The 15,620-nt window shown below is 46.9% G+C and overlaps 1 protein-coding gene across 1 annotated transcript in view; it reads right to left on the minus strand.

Moving 5' to 3' along the window:
- Positions 1–5,623, minus strand: part of LOC135825218 (uncharacterized) — a 31,002-nt gene extending 25,379 nt beyond the window's left edge. The window contains exons 1-2 of the mRNA XM_065337957.1: positions 4,933–5,623; positions 322–366 (exon numbers count right to left, since the gene is read on the minus strand). Of these exons, the coding sequence (XP_065194029.1) occupies positions 322–366; positions 4,933–5,299 (412 nt within the window). The 5' untranslated portion in view covers positions 5,300–5,623. The remainder of the gene's footprint in view (positions 1–321; positions 367–4,932) is intronic.
- Positions 5,624–15,620: the final 9,997 nt, after the last annotated feature.

Here is a 15,620-nt window from a genome sequence, read left to right on the forward strand (position 1 = left end):
CAACAGCTTGCACGGCTGAGGAATTGACCGTCACTATTCAGCCTGGTCTACACCATACAGCTATTTGGAGTGACATTTTCTGGCCAGTGAATCCCTATTTTTGGTCTTTTCATTTATATTTTTTTATTTTTTTTCCCCGCACACACATCACACCACATACTCCGGCATGCACTGGCTGTTGGTAACCACCCAGGAGAATGAAAGAAAAGTCAGGAAGAGTCTGAGAAAGAGAAGAAAGACGTGTGTGACCATAATCATCGGGAATCGAACCCGGTATGTGCAGCGACATCCATACACACAGACACACACACACACACTTACCAGTTTCCGATGTGATGACAATACGCAACTCTCCCCTGCCATGCTCTACGAAAGAAAAAGAAGAAGGTACAATTACGAAATTACTGTCAAAAAACAATGTAAGAAAAGTAAAGGGAGCAGGATTCTCGGCCGCATCAACCGACATATCTACTTCAAAGGAGGAACACATGAAGCAAATACATTCACGTCTGCGGGCCACCACTTCGTCCATTTATCCATGGAGTTTCCACCAAACAACCCTCCTCCTGATCGACTAAAACATGTGTAGGTGTTTTTGAAGGTCGTATTGGAAGTGTGTTGGCGGCGCGGGTGACCCCCTGCTCTCAGGTTCGAAATCGCACAGTAGAGAGATGTGCATACCAACCCCAAAGTAGAAAAATGGGGTATAGGGTGAGAAGTGATCGGGTGTGGCTTGACACGCTATTCAGCAATACACAGTTTAAGTCGCAAAATCGAAGAGCACCACTTGAAAATACAGGTCTGGTGGTGACAGCTGGTTCATACTTCAAATCACGTCCATGCATGTAACACATGACAAATGATGTGTGGATGTATTCACAAGACAAAAGTGGTACAGGGTTATCCTGGATGAATCTGGATTAGCAGAATTTCATATATTCCCTCTATACTGGTAACTGACAAGGTTGTCCTGGGTGCGCTAACCAACTGGGAGTTAACACGGTTACGGGACGATCTGGTGTCTCTCTCTCTCTCTCTCTCTCTCTCTCTCTCTCTCTCTCTCTCTCTCTCTCTCTCTCTCTCTCTCTCTCTCTCTCTCTCTGTTCCTCTCTGTTCCTCTCTGTTCCTCTCTGTTCCTCTCTGTTCCTCTCTGTTCCTCTCTCTCTCTCTCTCTCTCTCTCTCTCTCTCTCTCTCTCTCTCTCTCTCTCTCTCTCTCTCTCTCTCTCTCTCTCTCTCTCTCTCTCTCTCTCTCTCTCTCTCTCTCTCTCTCTCTCTCTCTCTCTCTCTCTGAGTCTCTCTCTCTCTCTCTCTCTCTCTCTCTCTCTCTCTCTCTCTCTCTCTCTCTCTCTCTCTCTCTCTCTCTCTGTTCCTCTCTGTTTCCTTCTCTGTTTCTCTGTTTCTCTCTCTCTCTCTCTCTCGTTGTGTTCTGCGATGTTGACAAGCCAGTGTTGCTTGCAGATTGGGAATGGTGCACACACTCCAGAAAATCACTGACCATCTCAGGGAACAAATACCACGTGCATACTCCCCTTCTGGAATTTATGTGTTCTTGTCCTTCACCGCTGATCATCCATCCATCTTTGCACTTCCACCCTTTTCATTTTGCTGACCCGTACAATTCTATTTTGCTTTTGCCCGTGATGACGAGACCTCAGGTCGGCAGAGCCATCAATGTCCCACCATCACTGCTGCATCTCGGTGCAGCCCCTTCTCAGTAGTTGTCACATTCGTCCTAGTCTCGGTACCATGGTCTTTCATTATTCCTTGAGTTGGATTCGTGAACATAGTAAAAAAAAAGTAAAAAAGCCAAACTTTTCTTCAAAACGCTTGTTTACCGAACTTGTTTCCGTGGCTTTACATTCTTAACTAGGTACGGGTACTGCTGTTGTAGACAATGAAAAAGTGAAAGTGGAGGGGGGGGGGGTGCAATTGTCGTGACCCGAAGTCGAAGAAGGCGTATTGGCAAACGTGGTGGCAAGCCTCGCAGCTGATGAACCAGCGACAGTTGACCAACGATCCACGACCTGACAAGTCGTGCTAGCACGGGAGCAGTGGGGAATACCGTAACTCTGTTCCAATTCATTATCTTATCACTCACCTCACTTGACTTCATTATAATAATTTTTGCACATTTTTACATTCACTGGTTTGAGAGAAAGACATGTTAACACGTTGCATAATTCATGTCCGAACACATTACATGTACTGCTATACCACACATCTGTTACAATATGGCGCTCTATTATTTTGACACTGAGCATGAATCTAACTTCTGCCGTTTTGCATCCCGCCCAATCCTATCCCGCCTTCTGCATCCCCTCTGTGTTCTGTGTTGTCATGGTTGTTCCTCGAGTATAAGGTCCTTTGTTTTGCTTGCATTCGCTCTCGCTCCGGCACCGTGTCTTCATCCTCGATCTCCTCTTATTCCTATTCTCATTTATCTCGCAAGGTATGTCCTTGGCTTGAATATGGAACTCTTGGTGTGATGTTTAGTGAGGGCATGCGTATACTGGGCACTTGAGATTCTGGGTCTTGCTCACACTTCGCGGCGGTTCTCTTTGGTGTTGTTGGGAACGCAAGCTGACCCACAAGGTCGGAGGTGGGGTCATGACATAATAGCTTACTGACCAAGCTACTTTGCTGCCACACTAGTCCCATTTGTACCGTAGTGACGCACATAAAGGCCACTGCGCTTGTGAGTGAGTTATTGCGTTATTTGCAAATTTTTGCGGGTTGTTTTTGTCTCACACATAGGCGCATGCGCCTGAGTTGCTAGTAGTGTACCGGTACCTTGCATGCACATAGTGTAGTGCCGCAATGCACATTGAACTACATGACATTGTATGTGAACATGGTGTTTTTGTGTGGTGTCTGTGTGTCGCGGGATCGACTGCATGTAGGCTCACTTATAAGCCCATGCGCTTATTTGTGAGGGTGCGCTTATGCCCGGGTATAGGCACATGTGCTTATATGCGCGTCACTAAGGTAAACATGGTGTTTTTGTCCTGATTCAGTAATTGACAAGTTCCTGAAAGTTACAATAAGCAGGATGTTTCCACTCAGGTTCATTACTTAGAAAGCACTTCTAGAGCTGCAGCCACGAGATCGTCCTGCACCTGACTGGTCGGAAAATTACTTGGGACTGCTGACGGGGGCCCAAGGGGACAGAATCTGTCGCAGGGGGGCGGCTGACCATCAGTGCAGTTGATTGCAACCTGGCCACCATGTCCCCGTGATATACATGTACAGACAGTACGATCTTATGGTCAAGTGGCTGCATGCTCCCAGCTGGCACAGTCGTCATCCCAAACTCGCAAACTGAAAACTCACAGCAGCTAATACCAGGCGAACGGACGACAATTTTCGCACAGTTACTTGAATCACATTACAGTATGTATTCTGATCTCTCACATTGTGACTGCCCTCCTACTAGTCTTAGCATTCTAAAATCCGCAGGGGATCATTCCCCGGTATGCCTACTCTGTGCTAGCTAACGGCGTAAGGCAGCTCCGACCTGCCCTGACAGATTATCAGGCCACAGGAGAAAAAAGCTGTTACTGTAAAAATGTGTAAATGCGAAGCAATCAACAAAAAACATGACATGCCGGTGTCGGCGATCATTATCCGACACACATACACAGTTCTTTCTATAAACGAATCTCTACAAAGTAGATCTACACTGTAGTCATCACCTACCGCAACTTCGCGCAAGTGTGCTCCGAACAGCCACGAGTATGCTAGGCTGCGACAAAGAACGTAACGTCGTTTATGTCTGGCAGGCACTCAACGATTCTACATGATTGTACATGTACTCATAACGACACTGCAGCTGCAAACCATCATCCGGTGATTCGTTGAAGGCGTTTCGATCCAGCGAACTGAGCTAGCTGCGAAGGACTGCGCCGCGAGTGCAGCAAGGGTGCACGTGAACAAGACAACAAGACTAATATCCCGGATACAGCGCAAAGAGCCCAGCGGGTAGACCGTACTACGACTGGCAAACAACTAAAATTAATGTAGACGGCCGGCTACAGACTCATTGTACATGTACAAGTACTAGTACATGTCATGTAGTTGACTAGATTCGTCTCGCGTGATGTGCTGAGTAAATCCAAAGAAAATACATCTACAGTTTGTACCCAACAAGTAAAGTTTGGACGAGTTTCACGCACGAGGCCATAAGGCAACAGACTCAGCACAGTCATACTAGTTATAGATCGATAGTACGAGCAGGAGCACTAGAAAGTAGAATAGTACTATCAGCTGACAGCTGTCAGTTTTCGATGCGAAGCGCGAACAGACACTGGTTATTTTGTGACATCGTAAAAATAATGATGAAACATTATTGCAATGCAACCATCACAAGTCAGTGATCGTTTTGTTCCTTCTCTTCCGGTTCACTGTCCTCAGTAAAGCGCCTCTCTAGCTCTGAGGATAGCGTCTGGCACTGTAAATCTGTGCCAAGCCAAGGCCAGGGAGTAAGGACTGTTTATCCAGCAGGCCAGGATTGCAGTATACTACTAGTGGCGATGGTCATCTCGTCTCGCGTGACAGCACTGAAACACCTGTTCCATTCGGCCGCGATAATCATTTCAGAATCCGCATTGCCAAGAAGCAAAATACTAGAACTAGTAGCAGAAGATTCCAAATTACTAGAAGATTCCTTTGGCATCCTACTACAAAGCAGAACATGTAACATTTAGTTCGCCACAATACGTACGTTGGGGAACACATTTTTGTCACAAAAACAGTCACTGTCTGTGCAACATAGAACTTTATTATATTAGAAGCAGGCATCGAACGAGCTGCATGCAGAACATCCATGATGAACTCACACCATGCGCACGCCACGGACACAAAAGACGAACTCAAAAGCCCGGCAGCGGAATGGCAACAGTACACACAGTCATATAGAGCATTGGTGACCCTACCTGCACCGCTAACCATGCGATGTATTCGAACCTCGTCGTCAGAATCCTCCTCCGTTTCGGACACGGAATCCTCCGTACGTCGCTTCAGCTTCTTGATGAGCCGTCGGTAGCCGTCGATCTTCTGCTCGCGAGTAACGAACTCCAGAGCCTCGACGAACGCGTCGTAAGCCGTCTCACCTCGCGTTGGTAGAATATCCAGTAGAAGATCGCAACGATACGTTCGGGTGTGGCCGCGCCGTATTATCTCGTCGTCATTGGCCGTCAAGATTCGACTGAACCGTAAGTAGTCTAGAACATCCTCGACATGCAAGACATTGGTGATCTCTAGGCGCAGGCGTTCTAACAAGTCCTTGTCCACCTCGTCCATGATTGCACAGCATCAGGGCTAGATGCGTGAAAGGGGAAATCGACAACGACGGCGCGAGCGCACTGCTCCGCTATCTGTGTCACCGGACAGAGTCCACGACGGCGATGCGTCCGCAAAACGAAACAACCTCGACAGAAAATGCACGACTAGTAGATCTACAGACATAGCATTTTACTCAATCGTCTTGCTAACAACTACGGACCTGTGTAATGGCATTGGACCTGTTTCAGCTCGAAGATATCTACCCTCGCCGGAATCCAGCTGCAAATGCTAGAAAGAAGAAGATATTTCCAGGACTTCTGGGGTCGGAATGAAATAGCTGCTCGCAGCGGCGAGCGTCTGTTTATGATGGCTATGCTGGCCAAACCTAGTTCCTGTCACCTGATTTTGACAAACGGGCACACACAGCACTACGTAGTGCACTACGTAGTGCGGCTACTGCCAGCCTGAGCCTAGCCCGTAGCCGTAGGCCCCGTACATGCATCACTATTTATTATGAGTTGAGTGACATGCCGACGTCGCGACAGCGCTAGCGCGGCAACTGGCGACTTCACACTTCAGTCACACACTACATTTTTGTAGTACACTCGACTCCAACTACATGTATCAGCAGGCGCACGCTGATTCATCCTCCACATCATGCATTTTTAGCAGGCGATCACCATGATCACAAAACAGTTGAAAACAGATTTATTGAATATTTGTAAAACTACACAAGACGTGATCAATATTCTGATCATTCGCTGTGCAGTAGCGCGACACGGGTAGACATGTATGTATCACTTCGCAGAAGCCTGAAAATAGGCGCTGACAACACTGAAAATAGCTCACGCTACCGGACTGATCCTGTCGAAGGGAAGGTCATTTTGATGGCCAGTGCCCATCGTGTACTATTAGTATTACTTACTTTTACGCCATTACTCTAAACCTTACTAATAATACTATGTGCTGCATGGACAAACGAGTTACATTGTACTTGAATAGTTCGGCCAGACACTGGCCGGACCAGACGCAACACGTGGGATTTTTGCTATTTGGGGCATTGGCTCAACATTTTCCTCTCGTTTGCACATCCGTTCAACGTGCGGGAAAAGAATGAAATGAAACGCACGGCGGCAGACCAAGAGGCGGAAATGCGAGGAAGAAAATGGGTTTCAGATGGTGCGCCAATGCTGCAAAACTATTTGCACAGAATGTAAGCCTACTCCAAGCAGTGGCTCTGTTTTGTAAGTGGAGGCAAGATCACGTGGGATTTTCAATGGGCACTTGTACTGAAACCGCTTCTCCATGATATCAATCAATCAATGGTTTCTTCATGGTACCATAATAATTATAGTATTATAACAACTAATTAAAAAGAACGAATGTCCCTGGTTCGAGTCTTGGTGGTGACATCCACATTTTTCTTCATACTTTCCCCTTTCCTCTGGCCCTAGGCCCTCAACCTTTGTACACGATGTGCGTACATGTACAAGTACATGCATAATAAATATTACTCAATCTCAATCTACATGCATGTAGCCTAGGGCACAAACGTGACTTCAGTGACTAGTAGTAGATCTACCATGTACATGTACATGTATGTGCAATGTGTGCTCACCAATAGCGACTTGGGTGATGTGCTAAGGCGTCCCACATGTACCCGTGAGCTCGCGTCGGCCGTTAACAAGAACAAAGTGTCTCCAGCCAAAGTCGACTGAAAAGCCGGAGCTCCGACGCAGGGAGCAACCAGGAACAGTGACTGCTACATGTCCGGTAAATGAACAGCTGTGTATATTGAGTGCGCACATCCTACATCACAAAAGTCTTTACATGTGTGACAAATACACAACAGAACAACAAGGACAATCAAGGCTTGTTTGCTGCTACTTTAAGTTTCATACTCACGCAATCATCAGGCCACATCCTTCGGTGGGTGACAAATAATAATAATTAGCCTTGCTTGCCCTTCTTGTTCTGTACATGTTTGCAAAATAAAACTGATATCAAGGCGGCATTCACAAGCCAAGGGGTTACTACACAGGAGAGGAGAGATGTGCCACGCTCTTCATCTCAGGGGCGGATACAGGGGGGGTTCAGGGGGTTCGGACGAACCCCCTAAAATAATTTCGACCATGGGTCCAGTCGATTTTTTTGTGATCTCCACGTGCGCAGCCAGCGAAGTGTAGCGTGCATGTAGCGTAGCCAGTACTGCAGACTGCAGTAGACTTCACCATGTTCACTGACACTGGCAATCCTGCATGCAGTAGTCAAGTACAGGCAGTGCAGGTACGTACTGTACATTGTAGGTCACTGCATGCATGCAGTGGTCGGGACTGTTGTACGCGTACCGTTCGAATCGAAGGGTCTGTACGCGTATCATGTGACTTCAAGTTGAATTAGTTGAAACGATCGACAGTTCAAGTGGTGGAGCAAAACTAAAAGGAGGAAAACCTGCCACTTGTCCTCCTTCTTTGTCGTTTTGTTTTATTTCGCGCTGGCTGGACTGTAGTGTAGGTTTCCTCCGTCGCAGTACGAAGATAATGTTTGTGTTTTTGTCGTGTAGTTTGCCATGTCGCGGTGGAGCAAAAGGTGGAGAAACTGCCACTTGTCCTCCTTACCTTCCTTGTCGTTTTGTTTTATTTCGCGCTGGCTGGACTGTAGGTTTCCTCCGTCGCAGTACGAAGATAATGTTTGTGTTTTTGTCGTGTAGTTTGCCATGTCGCGGTGGAGCAAAAGGTGGAGAAACTGCCACTTGTCCTCCTTACCTTCCTTGTCGTTTTGTTTTATTTCGCGCTGGCTGGACTGTAGGTTTCCTCCGTCGCAGTACGAAGATAATGTTTGTGTTTGTCGTGTAGTTTGCCATGTCGCGACGTCTGCCAAAGAGGCGAGCGGCCGATCAGTTGCCATTGAGCTTGGCTTCGTTCCGCCATGTACGGCGCGAATGTGACGACACGGAGTCCCAGCCGGAGAACAGTCAGAGAACTTCGCCTTCCGTCAGTTCGGAAAATAGACATCCTTAGCAAAAGTACGATAACGCTAACTTTTACGGTACTCACTCCCAGCCGTGACAAAAGACGTTATCGGATAACGGAAAAACGTTACAGAGCTCAAAATAACGGCCCGACGTTCGTTATGGAAATTCTGCAAAAAATGCAACAACTCGCATTGTTTTGTAACTGGCGGGAGATAAAAAGCACGTCGTGCAGATCGAGATGAGATCGAGAGTCGAGATTGCTTCCTCTTGTGACATTTAGCTTTTTTGGCGAGTTTTGCCTTTCAGTTGACAATTTCTGCGTCCTCTGCGTCCTCTGCTTCGTGCCTTTCTCCCTCTATCCCATCTGGGAAACAAAGGACGAGTTCCACGGCACTCCTGAGGAAGAAATTCATCGGCCTCTCCCAGACGTGCTGGAGCTGGAGAACCCTTTACAGTCTTCGGTGCTGCGTTTAGGAAAGGGTTTCCAAGGACCTGGGAACAGCGAAAACTCATTTTCGCCGTGCTTTTGCTATTCCAGAGTAAAATACCTCGCCAAGGTATTCTTTCGGAACGACAGCAAACTAATCCCTGGTTCAAAATTTTGAATTTCCCGCATCTGTTTCCACGAAAATTCAGATCGCCATGGTTGTCACGACTACTTCGTCTCAACTATAACGTACTTTGTGCTAAGGGAAAAGTCAGCTTGAACGATCCGAAGTACGGAAAGGTTTGCGTTTACGTTAGCGTTTTTTTAGCTAAGGATATCTAATGCTGCAGTCACGGCCTTAGTTTCTGCCTGTGCTGCAGCTTTGTACTTTGTAAGGCTCTAAACGCATTACCCTTGTCTTATTGCCATTGGCCAAGCAATGCAAGGGCTACCGTGACAATAAAGATTTTGCAACTCCCGGTGTAGTGAACGAACCGAAAACAGTTTGAAGCGAATTTAATTCTGTGCGCTCGAAAAAATTTGAACCCCCCCTGAAAAATTCCTGGATCCGCCCCTGCATCTAGCGAAATTATGGGAACAACTAGCCCTTGGGAAACCCTTGGGACAAAGTTCGATTTCCCCAGCACTTGGACTTAAACTAAAGTGATTAGCAGCAGGTAGCCAGGCAGTGCATTCTGCAAGTATACTGTAACTGGAGGACCTGGGACCAACGAATGCTGAACCTTATTGTGCTGGCCCCGTTCCAGGCTACCCCTGTTCTACATGTACATGTACATCCGCTTCAGCAAGGGAGCTGAAAAGCAGAAAGTAACAGCTGATGCCTGGACAATCAGTCACATTAGAATAATCATGGCATTACTGGTTTATCCCTCACTAATTATTTATGGTAAATGGTTGTCGTGTGAAGACACAAGGTACTAGTAATGATATCACTTCGTTTCTCCTAGTGTGCACGTACATGTACATGTACATGTACATTCCGTCCCTCGGCATGGCATACAATCATGTTCTGAGCACTCTCTACCTCCAGCTGCCTAGACCGGCCTTGTTTGTAAATGTACATGTACATGTAGATGTGTATCAAAAGTAGATTATTTTAGTCCCGCCTATAATCAAAGTCAGTATTTTAATTAAAGTCAGAACATTGCTGCGAAAGCACCACAACTCGACATGTGATGTTGAGCGAGCTTTCCACATGTGCACTATTGTACAATCATGTACATGTACATGATCATGCACACGAAACGCTAGTATGAACTGCCTACACGTTCTCCCATTCCCTCATACATTAAGTTAATAGACCTGAGTGGCATGTGGCCGATTGACTTACATGTACCTGTATCTTCGGTACTCCATACGGTCATGTAATAATACAGTCGTCCCTCTCTAATCCGGCACTTTATAATCCAGCACCCTCGATAAACCAGCACAATTTTCAGTAGCCAAAATGTCCTCTTCATGTACATTGCAGCAGTAAATCAGATTTGTTAATCCAGCACCCTCCCTTATCCAGCAGATTTTCGTGGCACAAATGGTGCCGGATTATAGAGGGACCACTGTAATACCAAATGAGAGTCCTCCGCGTTGGACAGTGCTCAATATTCGTTCCGAACGGTTCGAATAGAGCTACATTTGTACATGTACATGTAACTCAGTTGTCTGATGAAGTGATGATTGCCTGGGCATGAAACTACTAGTTACAACGAACGATGCTTGGTGCTCTGTGCCGTGTGTAATAATAATAATAACAACAACAACAACAACAACAACAACAACAACAACAACAACAACAACAACAACAACAACAACAACAACAACAACAACAACAACAACAACAACAACAACAACAACAACAACAACAACAACAACAACAACAACAACAACAACAACAACAACAACAACAACAACAACAACACAGTTGCGCGTAATCAAACATCAATATTGTGCGACACTAATGTTCGGAGGACCGCTGCTGTCTCTTGATGAATCTTCCCGTTGTTCTAGTTCAGTATCATTAGTTGTGGACCGTCGCTCTCCATGCAGGTCGTTTACCACAACATAATACAAGGGGAGGTAAATGTAGCCACAAACTGTTGTACAAGTCTGTCAGCAGTAGATGTACATGTACATGTTTAGCAAAGTGTTCACAAGCACCATTGACACTAGGGTCCAGCGGATTCTGCCGGCAGAAAAATTGGCAGAATTCGGTACTTTTTCTGGTAAGTTTCATGCATGTTTGGTATGTGGATAAAGAAATGGAGCAGAATTCGAGGAATTGCCCGCCATAAGGTTTGTATGGTTCTGCCCATTTTTCTGCTTTTCGAGCAGAATCTGCCACCTTTTCGAGCAGAATCCGCCGGTCCCTAATTGCCACCATTCACTGTCCATGAAAATTATCATTCTCTCCCTAGGAGTAAACCAAGGACCAATGAACTACAAGTTACTGAGTACGCTATAATATCCACTAACACCACCAGTTACTTGACAATCAGCTTCCTTGGTCCTTTTTCTTCTTATAAGTTAAAAGTAAGAAAATTATCGTGTCCGTTCCCGAAGGGAACTGATGACGGCCGCTAACACCCGGTAAACCCTAGCGGCAGGTGCAGCGCCGAACGGTGGGGGTGAGTGGAGAAGTCTCACAACCCCTGGCACAAGTGCCGAGAAAGACCCCATTAGCTGCATCCATATTTCCGTTGTGCCTGGCCACAAGTTCCCAGCTGACTGTGGCCCAGTGTGGGTTGCAGCACGGCTGGAAAACCGCCCCCAGCGACTTGAAATTTATCCTTGGCTCTTCCTTATAATTCGCTGCCTGAAGTACGAAGCTTGTGAACTAGTGATGAGTAATAATGTGCGTTCTCGAGCCTTATACTGTACAATGTACATCAAGCCCTGATGGTAGTGCTCGTCAAGTGCTATGGGCATGGCCCTATACCATGCTATGGGCATGGCCCTATACCATGCTATGGGCATGGCCCTATACCATGCTATGGGCATGGCCCTATGCCATGGTATGGGTAATGTAGGGCGACATGATGACTGTGTCCAGCCTTCGGCGGATTATGACGGACACCAAATTTGCAGAATTTGATGCTGTTTCTGGTCTGTTTCGTGCAACAAACTTTGGTACGTTGATAAAAAAAAAAAGAGCAACTGTCATAGGGTTTTGCATGGTTCTGCAAATTAAATTATTTCACTGCTTTTCGAGGAGAGGGTGCCGAGCATAATCCACGAGCGGCTAGTTTACATCCGCAGCGAGTCACTGCGATACAGTGCGGCATGTAGTCGACGGTGTACATGTCATGTACTTCAGTATTCACAAACCCTGCTCAGAAATCAAAGACGGTGATACTGCCGGGATTTGCACAGGCGAGACACCTACTGAACAGAGGCTGCACTGGGACGCAGCATGCAGTGATGGTGAGGCATTCTACTTGGTGAGGCATCATACATCATGAGTGTACATGTAAGTGGTAGTACCAAGGCCGGAAGAAGCGTTACTTGCGCGCGTGGGGAACACCCGGAACAGACGCATCCTGTGCAGCGAAAGCCTGACTGCAAGAGGCCACTTCAAAAGCGAATTTTACTGCAATGATTATGTAGCCAGGTCTGAACTGCTGTGAGTAGGACACCATGGACTTCCCATCAAGTTCACGGAGAGAAGGTCGCTGGCGCCTTGGGGTTGCCAAGTTTCCTTGAATCTTAGCATACTAGTATCCTGAGCGCCAACAAGTCGTCAAGGAGGGGGCTAATCTTCTCGCAGAAAAGGGGGAAAAAGAGGGGGAAAAGAAGAGCGGGAAATTGAAAAAGAGGGGGTAAAGAATGGCGGGAAAAGGAAAAAGAGGGGGAAAAGGATGGCGGGAAGAATCCACCGTTTGAATGTGCATACATCTAAAGCAGGGGCGGATCCAGGAATTTTTCAGGGGGGGTTCAAATTTTTTCGAGCGCACAGAATTAAATTCGCTTCAAACTGTTTTCGGTTCGTTCACTACACCGGGAGTTGCAAAATCTTTATTGTCACGGTAGCCCTTGCATTGCTTGGCCAATGGCAATAAGACAAGGGTAATGCGTTTAGAGCCTTACAAAGTACAAAGCTGCAGCACAGGCAGAAACTAAGGCCGTGACTGCAGCATTAGATATCCTTAGCTAAAAAAACGCTAACGTAAACGCAAACCTTTCCGTACTTCGGATCGTTCAAGCTGACTTTTCCCTTAGCACAAAGTACGTTATAGTTGAGACGAAGTAGTCGTGACAACCATGGCGATCTGAATTTTCGTGGAAACAGATGCGGGAAATTCAAAATTTTGAACCAGGGATTAGTTTGCTGTCGTTCCGAAAGAATACCTTGGCGAGGTATTTTACTCTGGAATAGCAAAAGCACGGCGAAAATGAGTTTTCGCTGTTCCCAGGTCCTTGGAAACCCTTTCCTAAACGCAGCACCGAAGACTGTAAAGGGTTCTCCAGCTCCAGCACGTCTGGGAGAGGCCGATGAATTTCTTCCTCAGGAGTGCCGTGGAACTCGTCCTTTGTTTCCCAGATGGGATAGAGGGAGAAAGGCACGAAGCAGAGGACGCAGAGGACGCAGAAATTGTCAACTGAAAGGCAAAACTCGCCAAAAAAGCTAAATGTCACAAGAGGAAGCAATCTCGACTCTCGATCTCATCTCGATCTGCACGACGTGCTTTTTATCTCCCGCCAGTTACAAAACAATGCGAGTTGTTGCATTTTTTGCAGAATTTCCATAACGAACGTCGGGCCGTTATTTTGAGCTCTGTAACGTTTTTCCGTTATCCGATAACGTCTTTTGTCACGGCTGGGAGTGAGTACCGTAAAAGTTAGCGTTATCGTACTTTTGCTAAGGATGTCTATTTTCCGAACTGACGGAAGGCGAAGTTCTCTGACTGTTCTCCGGCTGGGACTCCGTGTCGTCACATTCGCGCCGTACATGGCGGAACGAAGCCAAGCTCAATGGCAACTGATCGGCCGCTCGCCTCTTTGGCAGACGTCGCGACATGGCAAACTACACGACAAACACAAACATTATCTTCGTACTGCGACGGAGGAAACCTACAGTCCAGCCAGCGCGAAATAAAACAAAACGACAAGGAAGGTAAGGAGGACAAGTGGCAGTTTCTCCACCTTTTGCTCCACCGCGACATGGCAAACTACACGACAAAAACACAAACATTATCTTCGTACTGCGACGGAGGAAACCTACAGTCCAGCCAGCGCGAAATAAAACAAAACGACAAGGAAGGTAAGGAGGACAAGTGGCAGTTTCTCCACCTTTTGCTCCACCGCGACATGGCAAACTACACGACAAAAACACAAACATTATCTTCGTACTGCGACGGAGGAAACCTACACTACAGTCCAGCCAGCGCGAAATAAAACAAAACGACAAAGAAGGAGGACAAGTGGCAGGTTTTCCTCCTTTTAGTTTTGCTCCACCACTTGAACTGTCGATCGTTTCAACTAATTCAACTTGAAGTCACATGATACGCGTACAGACCCTTCGATTCGAACGGTACGCGTACAACAGTCCCGACCACTGCATGCATGCAGTGACCTACAATGTACAGTACGTACCTGCACTGCCTGTACTTGACTACTGCATGCAGGATTGCCAGTGTCAGTGAACATGGTGAAGTCTACTGCAGTCTGCAGTACTGGCTACGCTACATGCACGCTACACTTCGCTGGCTGCGCACGTGGAGATCACAAAAAAATCGACTGGACCCATGGTCGAAATTATTTTAGGGGGTTCGTCCGAACCCCCTGAACCCCCCCTGTATCCGCCCCTGTAAAGTGAGGCTATTTCCAGGCTCTGCACAAGTACACATCCACCACGGCCTCTTGCAGCCTCCTCCTCTTCCTCCCCCCCCCCCCATCACACACAATGTGCCGATTATCCTAATGTCAACTATCCAAATGATTAATTATTCAAAATAATTGCTTGCATTTAATTGAGGGGTAGAAGATGAGTTTCAAGTTGTTGATTTTCGTCGCTCGGGGCACCATTGAAGCGATTCACAAGATGTATTACAACAGGTTTGAGTCAAAATGTGTAATAATAGTGTCATTAATTTAGAGGGGGACGAGTGCACCTAGTTCCTGTTGCACTGCTGAAGAGAATGAAAATGATGAAAACATGCTGAAATATGCATGATTTAGATAGATGTGTGACTGCTCTCTTATCCGAACATTCTTCTCATCTGAACCCTCTGGAGACAGCCCGCGTCCCGAGGGGTGGGGATAATCGGCACTCTCCTGTACATCTAATTCTATTCTTACAACATATTGCAGGGGCGTAGCACCCGCTACGACTGGTACGACCATGGCCGTACCACTTTTCGAAAAGTGTGGTCCGTCCGGAACGTGCAAAACCGTAATAAAAAAAATCAGGATCCATCGATGCATATAATGCGCATCAGACTTTGACCTTTTTCTAGACCCGTAGATGTGTTATGCATCTGCAGTCGGACTGACTGCATGCACACTGCGCCAGAAGTGTGTGTGAAGTGTGCCAGAAGTTCCCCCAGAACGCAGGATTTCGTGTCTTTTTTACAAAATTTTCCCGGGGGAGGTCCCCGGACCCCCCTCCAACACGGCCTTTGGCCGCGCCGACCTTTGGTCGTACCACTTTCAAACCCCCTCCTACGCCCCTGTATTGTAGAGCTCTTTCTGCTGCCGGGAATGAGAAAACACATCCCAGGTAAGGATACGCCCCTCAAGGAAACACAGCTGGTGGATTCCAACAGTCAGGGGCGTCGCACACGGTACGGTCACTACGGTATTGACCGTAGGGATGTTATAAATTCTTTAAAAATTCCTTTTTTTAAGACATAACCTGGGATTCGAACCCGCACTATCGCGCACCCTGCATGCACCCCCCGATACACTTCGCATACATACTAATT

The sequence above is a fragment of the Sycon ciliatum genome, chromosome 9, assembly GCF_964019385.1.
Source record: "Sycon ciliatum chromosome 9, ocSycCili1.1, whole genome shotgun sequence".
In the NCBI taxonomy this organism is placed as follows: Eukaryota; Metazoa; Porifera; class Calcarea; order Leucosolenida; family Sycettidae; genus Sycon; species Sycon ciliatum.